Consider the following 16,725-nt stretch of genomic DNA (forward strand, 5'->3'; position numbering starts at 1 on the left):
TTAGAATTAGATCACAATCATTAATCGGTTCACTTTCGCATTATTAAAAGAAATAAAAAAATAAAGTGGCTGCTCTCCCTGTGTTCGACCCGTAGCTACACTGATCCATACGCTTGCGGTTAAATTTTAAATCTCAAACATTTAGGTTGTAGCCAAGTAGTTGCAACCCTTGCTAGCAGCCAGGGGAATGGTATTTCAGGGCTAGGGGTGAAAATTTCACCTTACGAGGGTATTTTCAAACCTGCCCCTAGGACTCCATTTCCTTGGCTGCAACTTGGGCAGCATAAATTTTTTTTTCCATATTCTTGTACACTTTTTCCATTTCCACATGGACTTCGTCACCGACTTCAGCGACCTATGCTACTAAAAGAGAGATTCAATGAAGTCTATTTGGCAATAGTACAGGCTACAAAAATATGATCTAAGCCTTATATTTATTTATCCAAACCCGAAATGAATTATTCTATTTCTTTGACTATGGGCCAATCAACAGGAAATTCCCACAACTTGGTAGGTGTTATTGGTTATCCTTTCTCTGTCTGAAATGGGACCTTTCGGCTTAATTAGTAAATGTCAAGGATTACACAATTGAAATGACACCACTTGATCTAATTATGCGTGAAGTGCCTTCCTAGGATTCCTTATGTCCATATCCTATCATTGCAACTCGTTAGTTTTGTGAAACGAATTAATTAGACTTTGGATTTACAGAGACGTGTTGAGCTTTCTGTTATTAATCTTGATTAGGCCCTCCGTGGCATATCTACGCTTCTTTTGTTTGTCTTTTCAAGATGATTATAATGGTTTTAACACATCTATCTATGACTTAATCTTGAAGTACCTTATCAATATGATGGACTTAATTATGCAGCAAATCACTTTATAGTATGAAAGGTATAGTGGTCGATTCATGAATTTAAAGACGTGAAAAGAATGATCCAAGCAAGCATGTGCTTCTTTGATATGCCAAAGTCATTTCGATGATTAAATTAATCGATCTGATGCCCGTCCAAAGTGTACTTAGTAAATTATCTTATGTCAAACGCGTAATATATGAGTTTTTTACTATTTAAAATAGGAACAAGATCCCCTAGGCTATGGTGAATGGAAATCTGTTCGCCGCGTGGCACAAGGGTTACTCAAAAAAGGGGGAGGGGGACTTGGGATCTCAGACCCTAGGATCACACTATAAACTTCACCACGGAGTCTAGGGAAACCTCTTTCCTTAAAATATGAAAAATGACGTTGCCAATAACCTTTCAACCAACCCTTATCTTGGAACCTAAGTACCAAAACCTCTTCGTATTTCATCCCTTCATTCCTTAAACTACTAAAACCCTTTTTACATTCCTTCCAATCAAGCTCCCCTTCGTTGCAATCGGTGTGTCAGTAATCACAGGAGTAAAAGTGCAAAAGCAAGGTTGGAAGCAAAAGCAAGCCCTCCAAGCTTCCCTTCAACTCTACAATTCTGCCGTTGCAAAGTACGCAAGCCATTGTTCCTTTCTCTTTGTATCTCCTGCGTTTGGTAAAGTTTTTATTCCAAAAACGACGTTTCGTATCAAAAATGAAAATTTCAGTTTATATGTCAAAACACCATTTTGAAACGAAAATAGGGTGTTTAGTGAATCTGTTTCTAGAACGATTTCAAAACGCAGGTCTTCTCTCCTCTCTATGCACGAAATTATGAAAAATGAAGAGATAGGGCAGAAGAAAAGTTTATCGGGAACAATTTCCCTAAAATCCCCCAAATAGTTCTTTTTTTTTCTTTTTATTGAAATTGGAAAGATGGAACAGCTATTTGTCGTTCTGTCAATTCCAATTTCTACTGTTCTTTTTTCACTTTTTGTTTCAAAAAAAGGAAAACTCGTCTATGATGCAACAAACGCTTTATTCTGTTTTTTTGTTCTAATAGAACGTTACCAAATGCAGCCAAAGTGTGTGTGTGCACACAAGCCCTAGAAAATCACATTATTTTTTCTTTTTTGAATATTATTTCGTTTTATTGATTTTCCTTTGAAAGTTTTCTATGAGTCTGAATACAATTTTTCTAAACTCGAAAGAATTTATTGGGAAAGCACACTATTACTCATGGAAACCAAGGATGGTTTTGTTTTGGAAATCAATTGACATTTTTCCCAATTATCACATTGGGGACTCTAAGATTTTTAGGACAATGTCAAGTGATGTGACTCAACCCATTTTCACTATAGACAAAGCATCGATTGCAGCACTCGCAAGTTGTTTAAAGCCTCCTACCAAGGCATTGGTCTAATTATTTGGCTAGCTTTACATTCACTCTCAAAATTTCGTAGTCTTGAAATTTTCCATGTTTTATTTTTCCATTTCGCCAATTTCAGAACCTCTTCATATTGGGGTCATTCTATTCTCCTAATATGCCATATGGAAGATCTATATTTTTGTGCAGTCCAGAGATATCAATTTTATTTTTTAAAATTTAAATAATATTTTTATTTTTGGGTAAATTTTCCTTTTGTCTTTTACAGTCCATAAAGATCAACTATATTTCCCTTTTTGGAAAAGGGTTCTTTGGTCGGCAGACCATAGACACTAAAGGGCAAAACAAGGAGAAAAATGTAGAGTAGTTTTGACTATTCATCTTATAGGGGGTGAAATTTATTTAATTTGAGTGGTTTTAGAGGGGATAACTCATCAGGTCGTCCGGCCAGAAAAAATTTCTGCTTTTACTTTTCTTAGTTTAAAGATGAAATACCTTGAAAAATAGAAAATTAAATGATCAATCCAACAAGGTAGTTCAATTGGCAAGGAATCACAACTCAAAGAGACAAGAAGCAGAGTTCTTGATTTTGATCCTTTTCCACCCTATGGAGCTTCTAGAACTTTGTTTATGCACATGCGGAATTTACTGGGTCTTACATGGTCCAAGGTTTACCCGGGTCTACCCGAAGGGTTTGCCAAACATCTAAACCATGAGGTACGTAACTGGCTAGAAGAAACTCCATTTTTATTTACATGGGCTTTTCCATGTTTTATTTTTACATATTGGGGTCAATCCATCCTTCTAATATGCCATATGGAAGATCTATATTTTGTGCATTCTAGAGATATCAATTTTTTTTTTTTTTTTAATAATGGTTTCATCTTGTTTTTTTTTGCAGTCCCATATTGATGAACTATATTATCCTTTTGGGAAAAGGCTCTTTGGTCGGCAGGTCATGGATATTTAAGGGCAAAATAAAAAGAAAAAAGTAGAGTAATTTTGACGATTTATCTAATAGAGGGTGGAATTTATTCCATTTAAGTGGTTTTGGAACGAATCCTTCACCTGTTTGGAGGGCTAAAAACATTTCTTCTTTTATTTTTTTTAGTTCAAAGATGAAATACCTTGAGAAATAGAAAATTAAATGATTAATCCAATAGGATAGCTCAGTTGCCAAGAAACCACAACTCAAGAGGCAAGAAGCAGAGTTCTTGACTTCCATCATTTTCCACCCCATGGGACTACTAGAACTTTGTTTATACACATGTGGAAATTTCTGGGTCTTATATGGGTCCAAGGTTTAGCCGGTCTACCCGGAGAGATGGCCAACAAACGTGCACCTTAGTCTAAACCAAAGAGATACGTACCTAGGTAGAAGAAGCTCTCAGTTTTATTTACTTGTATGGAAAGATTAATAAACAGAGAAGTTTAATTTCCTACGCACCAAGATTTGTTCAAAGAAGTATTTCTCGGGACCAGGTATTAGAGGTGATCATGAGGCTTTCATTATCATCAGTGGGTGCACGTTCTTGTGGATATATCAGTCATTTGTAATTTTGATTACCGCCACATGGCACAATCAATAAGAAACTTTTTTCTTTTAAATTCCGCAAAGATCAAATAATTTAGGCTGTGTTTGATAATGTTTTTGTTCAAGATGACGTTTTGTTTTAAAATCATAATTTTTTTTTGTATTAAAAATTCATTTTTTACTTCAAAATTGGTGTTTGTTAAAACGATTTAAATGAGACACAGATGAGGGAGAGAGAGGAAATTGGATGAGATTTTTTTTTCACGAAAATGGTTTCTCATTCTGATTTCATCGAGACAAGGATGAGGAAGACCAATGATGAATAGTGTTGAGGGAGAGTAGGGATTGAACGAGAGTTCTTCACAAATTCTTCACCACTCCAGTTCTTTAGAATTTTAAAAAAATAAAGAGAGTTTTGGTTCCTCAGAGTTTCAAAGAGATAGAGGAAGTTTTGGCCTTAGGAAAATTATCGGGAACATGATTTTTTTTTCCAAATGAAACATTTTCCTGTTTTTTCCATATATTTTTTTAATCGATTCATTTAAAAAGAAAAATACGAAAAAACAAATTGTGAACATCAAATGAAAGGTTCGTTTTCTTATTCTCGAAAAAAAAAAAAAAAAAAAAAAAAAACCATAATGATGACTACCAAACGCAACCTTATTAGTTAGGAGGTTTTTGAATTGACAACCTTTAGAGAGAGAGAGAGAGAGAGAGAGAGAGAGCATAATCCATGTAGCTTGTCTTAACTGATCACCTAATTTGGTGTTTAAATTTTTTATTTAACTATACAAACTGATCACCTAATTGTTAACAATGTTAAGAGTCTAAATTAAAAACAAGAAAAATCATAATAGTTTTTACTTAGAGGTGAATCTCAGATAAGATCTTCCTGGCCATCTCCATCAATTGCAAGGCAACCATGAACGTGGATGTGGGAACACTAAGCGTAACAAGAGCCACCATCCCCAAAGCTACACTTGGCCTAGTTTTCATGAGTTGGGTTTGCAGCAAACCCACTGCCTCACATACGTCAGAGTCATAATCTGTATAGTATCTCTTCTCCCACTCCATCCATTCCTCAGGCGCCTCCTGATTGCTCTCCACCATCTTCATCTCCTGAATACGCTTCCTCAGTACTATCATGTTCTCATCCACCAGCCTTCCTCTTCCACTCCCACCACCGCAATTATCTCCTCTCGCCGCTGCTAATGTCATCGGATATCGCCGCAATCTAGTTTTCCGGCACCAGGATTTTCTTGAAGAGGGTTGTGAGAGATTGGGAAGAAACACAGAGGATCCATTAATGGAGGATATAATGCTTTGAACCATGGCTTTCTTGTTTGAGGAAGAAAGCGTGTGTGTGTGTGTCTTGAGTTATCCATTCCACTTGTGTATTTAAAGCAGATTTGGACACGGGGGTAAACCGTGTTTGGGAATAGAAGCCTGTGTCATCCATGTGCGTTTTTGTAAAGATAATTCCGGGGTAATGACACTTGGCAGATTTTGATAGTGACATGTGGGTAGTCTGTACTTATCCAGAGAAAGATCTTACGTGTCTTTCCCATTGTGGAGTTAAGACAAGGTACATGGATAGTGTCACGTGCCGTAATATTTTATTTCCTAAGCGTTAAGGTATATATATAGATTCCAAAAGTTCAGCTCGAACAGGCGAACCGGTCGAATCGATCTATATCTAGATCAAACCAAATTTTTATCGTTTGATTTTAGGTTGGGGTTTTATAGAACCATTAGAAATTGATACTGAATCTTTAATTGTTAGAGCAAATACCAAGAAATATGAAAAATAAATCAAGACAGATTTTCACAACACACAAAGATTTAACGAGGTTCACACATTGATGTGTTGTGTTACGTCCTCAGATAAAGAAAAAGATGTTTCACTATGCAGAAGAGAGATTACACCCAAACAATGGTAAGAAAACTTGTCTTGAAACCCCTAAATTACAATTGACCCAACCCCTCTGCTTCCATTATAAATCTCATAAAACTTTCCATTTGGATGGCTACCAAAATATGTCGAAGCAGCTTAATCTTCAAAACAGACCAAGAATTCGAGACAAACTTAACATTAACCTTTCTATCGGTTTGGTTTTGGGTTGAAATTTTATAGAACCAACAAAAAGAAACCAAGTTGGATTGGGATTAGGGATCCAATCGATCCCTATCCATTGGATCGACTAAATACATTGATCAAACCGAACCTTTATCGGGTTGGTTTTAGGTTGGGTTTTATGGAACTAGAAGAAGCAGAAACCGGGGATCAATGAAACAAAATCAAGCCAAACCAATTGATTGATTGACACACTTTATGGGTCTAAAGCGTGCCACGTCAACGTCAGTATCTATTCGTTAATGGATTTGTTTGAATTTTAATCATTTTGATGTGAATCAAATGTCAAAACAGAACAAAGAAAGTTCCAATCCCACAGCTCCGCGTGGTGGAGACGTGAGGATATAGTATAAGCAGCAGCTACAGTGGAAACTAGGAAAGAACGAAGGAAGGTGAAGGCACTAGGGGTTCGTGGCACAGTTGCACGCGCAGTAGCCGCGAAACTCCAGTAACGGCAAACGACAAACTACCATAACTGCGCGTAATCCTCACCCCACTATACGACACTTACTACGTGATTTTTATTTATTTATTTAATTTTTGGCAAAATGATCACGGCACTTACAGGAAAATAGGAATGCGAAACGTCTGGAGCCCGATGAATATTTACGTAAGTGATATGATTGACACGTGTTAAATATATTAATCTTACTAATAGAATTGTGAATAGTTACAACTTTATTTAATATTATTAATATCTAAATAAATAAATAATAAAAATCTCAGCGGACTTCTCTTTTGATTCCGCTTAGAAATCTCAATCTTCTCTCTCTCTCTCTCCTTGCTTCTTCTTCAAGATTGTTCCTTCTTTCTTCTTCCTTTTTCAACGTTCTCCAGTCTAGTTGAAGTTTTGTTTACCAATCTCACTGAAGATTTGCATCCATGGTACTGTCCAAATCCCTTCTATGATGATTAATATGTAAACATGGTATTTGGATATGTGTGGCCAAGTCTTTTATATGCTCAGTGCCTGAAAATAGTTATGTTTATTTTTTTCTTACCTCATCCTATTTTGAGAGAGAGAGAGAGAGATGATGATGGCGGTTGTAGAATGAAGGAACTGTGTTGAAGAAGAAGCAAGGAGAGAGAGAGAGAGAGAATTGAGATTTCCCAGTAGAATCGATGGAGGAGTCCGCTTATATTGGATTTTTATTTTTATTTTTTATTTTTATAAAAAATAATATTAGACAAGTTACGTAACCGTTACCTCTCCACCCTAAAAACTAGGAATCAGTTACAATATAAAAAACTAATAGATGATTTAAATTAATTTAATTTTAAATGGACGGTTAATATTAAAAGAAAGTGAAAATAAGATTGCAATACGTACATCCTGCTACCACTAGTTAGTAAAAGATTAAGATTACACATGATCATCAAGGAAAGATCTCTGTACCTCCCATGTAAATAATAACGTTGAAAATGAAAATTAACTTCTCACTATTTTCGAAAGTAGATCAAGAATGGTGCTTTTTACAAAATCTGTCAATTACTATATATATAAGGCTCATGTCATTGTAAAGGTTAGAAAGGATCATAATTAAAATGTGTAGATTTATTCCCATTTTTCAAAGAAGCTCTTTATTGACTTGAATTATGATCAAGCAAGCTTACTATTGTGCCAAGGGCCTAAAGTTTAAAATTTTGGAATTGAATAAGGTTAGGTCTCCATAACCTGATTTGAATTGAATTAAAATCAACTGAAATCAGTAAAATTTTAGAAAATGGAACTGAGAAAAAGAAACAACTTTTTTGTAGTTTTTCTGGTTTTAGAGTTTTACGTGTTGTGACAAAATGTAAGTTTCATTACATCTCTACTATTTTAATGATCAAAATAATAGGAAAAATAAATTGAAGATCTAAACTGCATTCATGATTAATTTAAAAGAGGGGTTTGAGAATTTATTATAATTGGAATCAAGGTCAGTCAATTATTCAGATTCTTTGTGCCATGCTTTAATTTCATAAATTATCAATACCCAAAAAAATTAGTTACACTAGCTTGCATTGTTGGAAAAGCAGTTGTTGACTAAGGCAAGTCGCACAAGTCGAGAAAAGAAAAAATTGAAACCTAGTCAAGAGTTTTGAAGTAAGTGACCAAACTTGGTCGGAGTCTTCCTTAGTCTCTTGTGACTTGTTGTTTTCAGCCACGTTGACTAAAACTTGCTAAATTTAGGTTTTTCGTTATCGTTCTTATATAGTGATCTATATATTAGAGAGTCCAATTGTGGGTGAGCTCTGTGGCTTGGTTATTGTAGGATTTTCTGTCAAGGGAAACAATCATGTTGGAGTCACCTCGCTCATTAGGGGGTTACAGCACCAAATTGTGATTCCCTTTTTGTTTCTGAATTTTTCAGTAACAAATCTGGAGAAATTTTTTCTTTTAGATAGAAAATTCTATTAGGGTTTGTAAACCTAGAATAATGTGATGAACCTTCCTACACGGTGGAGGGATACTTTTTCCTAACTTTTATATAACCTTATGGCCATGTAAGTATAGGCCGTCCTACCAAAAATTACCACTCAAGTTCTACTTTTTAGAAGAGAGGGTGGGTTGGAGTTGAATCGACATAGTCTAAGTTTGGGCTCAAAGGTAAAATCAGCTCTTTAGACCTACACCCGTTTTATCCAACCTCTAATAGAGAAAAACATATGGCAGGGTTTATTGAGTTTCACTTTAGCTCACTCCAACTTGGCTCGTTAATTTCTACCCTAGAAAAAAATAAATTGGTTAGTTAATTAATTACAGTGCAAGAGTTTTTTACTGGACATGACTTTGGATGATCGGAAGGTTAAATAATTTCATCTTGTGAGAATGTGAAACTTTACTGTGGGCTTGTGGCAACCACGGTTACGGCTGATACATATCAGTATCGGCCGATGTTGATATCATGTTTTGATCGTTATAAGGTTGGTGGAAGGTATGAATCAAGGGAAAAATGGTTCATAAATGAATTAGTGATATGGTACCTGTTAGAGCAAACACCAAGAAATACGAGAATAAACAAAACCAAATTCACACAACACATAGAGATTTAATGAGGTTCACACACCGATGTGGTGTGTTGCGCCCTTGGGCGAAGAAAAAGATGTTTCACTATGCAGAAGAGAGATTACACCTAAGCAACGGCAAGAAAACTCGCCCTGAAACCCTAACTCGAAAAAAATCCCAAAATACAATGATCATGCTAAACAAGACGATAGTACATTATATACTCCAAGTCGGGGGTCGCTATCAATCCGATCGAACCATACATCGTCCAACCCTTTTGCTTCCATCACATATCTCATAAAACTTCTAAATCGGGTTGCCACTAAAATATGTCAGAGCGGGTTAATCTTCAAAACGGGTCAAGAATTCGAGAAAAACTTAACAAATCTCTACATTGGCTTGAATTCTCCTCCAACAAACAAACAACTAGCTAAAATCTTCATCTTCTCCAATAGCCCTCCAAAGGGCTGAACTCAAAGACTGCAAATGCCAAGTAAGTTCGAGCATTCTCGAACTTAGCTACACACAAAGGCCTAGTCATCATATCAGCTAGATTGTCTTCAGTGCCAATCTTCAACACTTGAATATTGTCTTGAGCAATTATCTCTTTGATGAAATCATACTGAAAATTAATGTGCTTCGTCCTCTTATAATACATCGGATCTTTAGTAAAGTGAATAGCACTCTGGCTATCACAATGGACAACAGTCACCTCATGGTCCATGTTGAGTTCTCCCAATAAACCTTTAAGCCAAATAGATTCTTTAATTATCTCAGTCACTGTCATATACTCTGCTTCAGTAGTAGATAATGCAATTGTAGCCTATAATACCGGTAACTTTCCAACTAACCGTACTTTCTCCAAGAATAAATACATAGCATGTGAGTGACTTTCTTTTGTCAAGACCACCTGCATAATCTAAATCAACATAACTAGATAAACTATCACTATTCCTCCCAAACTCCAAACAAACATCAAAGGTCCCTTTCAAGTACCTAAGTATCTACTTCTCTGCCTCCCAATGAGCTTTACTTGAATATGACAAATATCATTTCACCACACTGACAACTTGTGAAATATCAAGACGAATGCAAACCATAACATATATAATGGAGTCAACTGTACTAGAGTATGGAACACGTGGCATGTTTTCCAACTCTTCATCTATCTGAGGTGATAAAGCAACTGAAAGTCTAAAATGAGATGCAATAGGAGTACTTACAGGTTTGACATCTTTCATACCAAAGCTATTGAGATAGTCACAATTTTTCTGCTTTTTTATCCCTCTTAATATCCATACCAAGAATCTTCCTTGGTGCCCCCAAATCTTTCATCTCAAATTCAAAAATTATTTGTTCCTTCAACCTGTTGATATCATTTTTGTCTTTTGCTGCAATCAACATATCATCAACATAAGGCAACAAATATATGAATGACCTATCAGAGAACTTTATGAAATAAACACAATAGTCATATTGACACCTGCAGTATCTAAAACTAGCCATAACTGAATCAAACATTTTATACTATTGTTTAGGAGACTGTTTCAAACCATATAGGGACTTCTTCGACAAATATACATAGTCTTCTTTACCTTCAATAACAAACCCTTCAGGTTGATACATATAAATCTGTTCTAGTTCACCATTCAAGAATGTTGTTTTCACATCAAGTTGCTCCAACTCCAATTCATGCATAGCAACTAAAGCAAGTAGAACACGAATAAAACTATGCTTAACAAGTGAGAAAACATCATTAAAATCAATTCCTTATACCTGATTGTAGCCCTTTGTAACCAACAGTGCCTTGTACCTAGCATCTTCAACACTTGAGGTAGATTCTTTCTTCTTGAAGACCCATTTGCATCCAGCAATTTTCTTTCATTTTCTCGGTTTGACAAGCTCCAAAGTCTGATTTTTATGAAGAGATTCCATCTCCTCATTCATGGCAATCAACCATTTTGTAGAATCAACTGAAGTAATAGCTTCAGAATATATTACAGGTTCACTATTTTCAATTGTATCTGCAACAGATAATGCATAAGCAACAAATTCAGAATGCCCATACTTTTGTGGTTGTCTAATATTCCTCCTTGGTCTATCCTTGACAATATTGTACCGCTCTTCTTCTTGATTCTCTTTAGCATCATTTCCTTCATTAAAAGTAGGCAGCTGAACTGAAGTAGATTATGCTTTGTTTGAAGATGAACCACTAATTTCAAACTCCATCTTCTCTCTAGATTTTTCTTGACCCTCATCATAATGAACATGAGCTTCTTTCGTAGGATGCAACATAGCAGATTCATCAAAAGTAACATCTCTACTAATAAAAAAATTTAGGGACTTTGGATCAAGACACCACAACCTGTATCTTTTCGCTCCAGATCCATACCCAAGAAAAATGTATTTCTTAGCCCTAAGTTCCAACTTCTCTTTATTCATACATGCATAAGCTGAATATTCAAATACTTTTAAATTGGACTAGTCTGCAGGCTTACTTGACCAAACTTCCTCTGGAGTCTTGCACTCAATAGATGTGCAAGGAAATCGATTCACTAACACAGTTACTATGTTAACTACTTCTGCCCGGAACTCCTTGCCCAGTCCTGCATTTGATAATATACAACATGCATTTTCTAACAAGATTCAATTTATACGCTCTACCACTCTATTCTGTTGGGGTGTTTTAACAACTGTATAGTGTCTTGCAATACCTTCATTTTTGTATAACTCATTAAAGTCAGTTTCATAGAACTCTAGGCCATTATCGGTTCTTAACCTCTTAATTTGTTTTTCAGTCTGCTTCTCAAGTAAATTCTTCCACTGTTTGAAAGTGACAAATACTTCATTTTTGTGCTTCAAGAAATAGACCCAAACCTTTCTAGAAAAATCATCAATGAAAGTAAGCAAGTACCTTACACCATCACCCTTTGAAGCAACCTTGGAGGGCCCCATAGGTCTGAATGAATATAGTCCAAAGTTCCCTTTGTCCTGTGAATAGCAGTACTGAAACTGATTCTCTTCTGCTTCCCAAACACACAATGCTCACAAAATCCCATCTTTCTTACACTCTGACCACACAACAAACCCCATTTACTTAATAATGTCATCGCTTTTTCACTCATATGACCTAACCTCATGTGCCATAAATTTGTGGCATCTGATTCAGATATAGATGGTGAAGCTACTACAATAGATCTAGTGACTATAGTACCTTGCAACACATACAAACTGCCAACCTTAATTCATTTCATTAATAAGAGAACACCTCTACTAATTTTCATGATTACAACTTCAACTGTATACTTGTACCAATTTGAATCAAAAGTATCTAAACTGATGAGATTCTTCTTCAAATCATGGACATATCTAGCATTAGATAAGGTTCTGACAATGCCATCATACACATTGATCCTAATTGCTCCTATTCCAATAGTCCTACAAGAGGCATTATTTTCCATCAACACAACTCTACTTCAAACTGATTCTTACGTGGAGAACTATGCATGATTGGGACACATATAGTAGGAACAACCAGAGTCAAGAATGTATTCATCCTGTGATTTGATTTTGTCATCAGTCATCAAAAGTATATTAGACTTACTCTCATCTTCAGAAATACTAGCTTCTATAGAATCATCTCTCTTTTGTTGATTTTGGGCACCACCACCTGATTTCTTCTTATTTAAAAGTTTATAGCATTCAAATTTAATATACCTTATTTTCTTACAGTAATTGCAGGTCAAATTCTTTGGCTTAGATTTTGATCTAGCATTCTTTTTGTCATCATCTGAACCCCTTTCATTTGTTCTCCCTCTAGCCATCAAACCAATACCGTCAAATTTATTGATAGAAGTTAACTCATCAACAATCTTCTATTGGCCTAGCAGATTTTTTTTTACATCCTCAATGGAGATTGTCTCTCTACTATAAATCATGGTGTTCCTAAAATGTTTATATGATGGAGGTAGAGAACATAACAAAATAAGGTCAAATTCTCATCGCCTATTTTAACATCAATCCTTTGTAAATTAGCAACAATATAATTAAACTCAGAATGTGAGATTGAATGGAAGTACTTTCACATATATAAAGGATACATAGTTACAGCTTCAATTTCAACCTATTGGTGAGGGATTTGGTGAGGTAAAGATTCTCTAACTTCGTCTATAACTCTGTAGCCATTTTTTCTAAGAGAACTTGTAGAACATCATCTGAGAGACACAACTGAATAGCTGAAATAGATTTATCATCCAACTTGTTTTAATCATCATCGGACATAGTTACAGATTTCTTCGTCTTCCCAAATAGAGATTGAAGAAGAGTTTTCTTCAACCCCTATTGTGTAAGAACAATCATCATTTGAACCTGCCACATCCTAAAACTGATATTGCCTTCAAACTTATCAATATCTTATTTCGTTAAAGCCATTGATTGAAGTAATTCAAAGTTCTGACACCAGTTTGTTAGAGCAAACACCAAGAAATACAAGAATAGAAAAAATCAGATCCACACAACACATAGAGATTTAACGAGGTTCACACACCGATGTGGTGTGCTACGTCCTCAGGCAAAAAAGAAGTTGTTTTACTATACAGAAGAGAGATTACACCCAAACAGCGATGAGAAAATTTGCCCTGAAACCCTAGCTCTAAAAACCCCAAAATACAATGACCATGCTCAACAAGATGATAGTACATTATATACTCCAAGTCGCTGTCAATCCGGTCGAACTATACATTAGCCCAACCCCTCTGCTTCCATCACAGATCTCATAAAACTTCTCATTCGAGTTACCACCAAAATATGTCAGAGCGGGTCAATTTTCAAAATGGGTCAAGAATTCGAGACAAACTTAACAATACCTATTAAGGGAAAGGAAGAAAGAATGTTATCAGATAGCATGTATCTACCCCAAGACACAATGGATAGTAAAAGATTGTGCTGCCTTAGGCTGAAGATGCTCGTACACTAATCTGTATATGTACTATCAGATAGCATTCTCTCGCCCCATTGACAAAAACCTCCATGTACGGTAAGTCTCCAATACACTATAATTAAAATGAATGTGGCATTAGGAATGTGTATCACAATGGAAATTCTTATATTGATCATTGCTTATAGATAATTGAGATGGGTTCTAAACATGGCTTTTAGGGATGCAATTAGAGCTAAAACTTTGAACCAAAATGAGTAGCCATATAGGTTTGAGCTCAATTCGATCCCAAATTTATGAACTTTCCCACTTGCATCCCTTGGTTGAATTTGAGCCTACATCCTCTCCTCGTATGTATGCTCCAATATTATCACCTTTCTTAGGGGAGCAAGGTTTGAAATTTTGGAGTTCAAACCTATTTTGATTTCTATTAAAATCGAATATAGAAATCAAAACATTTCGATGAAATTTTTGTAAATTTCACAAATTTTGATCCATTTTAACACTAACATTTTGATAGTGATTTTGTTTCAGTTACAAGTGAATATATATATATATATATATTATGACATTTTGACCAGATTTTTAAACCATGTTTAGGAGATAACGGAGAAGAATCTTCTATCAATGGTAGGATATGTGATAGCAATACACCATATACCTGGAGAGTAATTAATCCCCACATATATGGAAAGTGAATCCGGATTCTTTGAATTTATTATCTATATGGGATCCACTTTCAAATGTAAATTTCAAAATCTATTTTGTCTAAAGCAGTATCTTATTTTTACACCATTAAAGAGTACTCAAATTATCTTTCCAACGGATTTTGAATTATTCAATTTGGACTTGTAGTTTGAAAGATATGATTTTTTATGGTAAAAATAAAAAATATTTAGCTCAGTTTAATCTGGTCAACCCAATCAAAATATAATGAATTTCTCATGCTAGAACGAAGAAATACTAAGGAGCCTTAAAGATCAATATGAAGAACTTGTCCTTTAAGCATCATGAAGAAGAAGAAGATATCAATAGCATAGATTTTTGTGCTTTATTATTTCATTTTCGTAACATATAAGTTATTGTCTCTCATGTACTTTAAAGCCCCTCTAAAAGCCACTGAAGAGAGGCTCTAGCTTGCAAGGGTTCTTCTTGTGGAGTTGTGACTTACATGCTTTTAAGACCTTATGGTGTTAAGGAAGCTTTGTGGAGTAGTGGCGTAGGTAGGGGTTCGGACATATTTGGGCCTTTACTCGTGTCACAAGTGGTACCTCATCGAGTCGGCTTGTATAGAGATTCTTGTTCGTAGGTTGTGGCTCCAGTGGAGGGAGGTTGTAACATAATGTGTTGCACTCTCATGGGGTTGTTTCTTGCAAGGGTTTGTGGCTTACGTTCTTTGGAGACTTTACGGTGTTGAGGCAACTTTGTGGGGGTAATAATGCCCTAGGTGTGGGTTGGAACCTTTTCAGGTCTTGGCTCATATTGCAAGCAGTACCTTATGAGGTCAACTTTCAACTTGGCTTCTTGTTCATAGGTCGTGGCTCCAAGAGGGTTGTAGCAAGTTGGAGGTAGTTAAAGCGTATATAATCCAGGGTGCATAATTGGTCATTAAAGCGACGGAGATTTTCTGATTGTATTATTTCATGAGAGGGCTTGTTGAGTAATAGCGTAGTTTTGAATTGGAGTTGATACATATGGGATATAGAAAGCTCAACTACTCAAGAACCATAAATCTATGTATGTGAAAAAGTTACAAGTTTTTTCCAAAGAAAAGTCATTGGATCTCATCTATTGGATGAACTTACGGGTCTACAAAGCACTATAGCTTACCTACAAACTATTTTATTCAAGCTACATTTCAATTGGAAATATTTTGTCAAGCATTAACAAAAGACTTGACATATAATTTAGAAAAAAAAAATATACAAAAATTATAGTGTCTTAACCAATTTAAGTTATTGAGAATTATAAATCTAAGGCCATTAATTAGAGGCAATGGCCGATTGTCACATTGCCCTTTGGATCGAAATGGTTGAATTCATTAAATGACCAAAGAGGAGTTTCAAGTCTCTTATAATTGCTAATGGATTAGAATGTGATGCATGTGCTCCAATGCCATGTTCGTTGTTTCATAGTTATAATTCATGTTCATTATGTATTCTCTAAGATACATGCATGTTGTATATGGTAATACTATAAATAACGTCCCTTAAAATGGAAGGGAAATATAAAGCCTAATTACTGATGTACCATACATCTATGCAAGTGGGCAAGTTGTAAGATATTTTGAAGGAAAAGTCATTGGATATAACTCATTGGACTAATAAATGCACTTATAGGTGTACCAATAAAGGCCTACAAATTTTTTAAAAGTTATTTTATTTCAACTACATCTCAATTGAAATTATATAGGTAAACACTCATAAAATACTTAATGTAATTTATAAAGAAAAATCTCTAAAAAATTATAATATGTTTGACTAAACTTAGGACTTAGAAAAATATAGACTCAAACATATTTATAAAGTTTGCTCGCTATCACCAATTGGTTTTAGTATAGTGGATAAACGTTTAATCCAAAAGATCAACAATTGGTATCAAAGCAAAGGTAGCAGATTTAAGTTACTCGAAATATATTGACAGAGGATTGTCGATACAAAAGACTAACAATTGGTATCAAAGTCAATGTCGCAGGTTTAAGTTACTCAAAAAAATTTTGAGGGAGGATTGTTGATACAAAAGACCAACAGTTGGTATCAGAGCAAAAGGCACATGTTTGGGTCACTCGATAACTCTAGAACTAATTTCCCACTCTGTATAAAAAATAAATTTATACTCTAACTACAACTAATTGGTTTTAGTGTAGTGGTAAATTTTTTTTTTTTTTTTTTTT

At 35.2% G+C, this 16,725-nt stretch overlaps 1 protein-coding gene across 1 annotated transcript; it reads right to left on the reverse strand.

The window, feature by feature from the left end:
• Positions 1-4,634: 4,634 nt before the first annotated feature.
• LOC122060234 lies at positions 4,635-5,102 on the reverse strand. Its single transcript, XM_042623458.1, has one exon. It carries the CDS (start codon positions 5,100-5,102, stop codon positions 4,635-4,637), a length of 468 nt encoding a protein of 155 aa, XP_042479392.1.
• Between the last annotated feature and the right edge of the window lie 11,623 nt (positions 5,103-16,725).

This window comes from Macadamia integrifolia, chromosome 1 (genome assembly GCF_013358625.1).
Source record: "Macadamia integrifolia cultivar HAES 741 chromosome 1, SCU_Mint_v3, whole genome shotgun sequence".
Taxonomy (NCBI): Eukaryota; Viridiplantae; Streptophyta; class Magnoliopsida; order Proteales; family Proteaceae; genus Macadamia; species Macadamia integrifolia.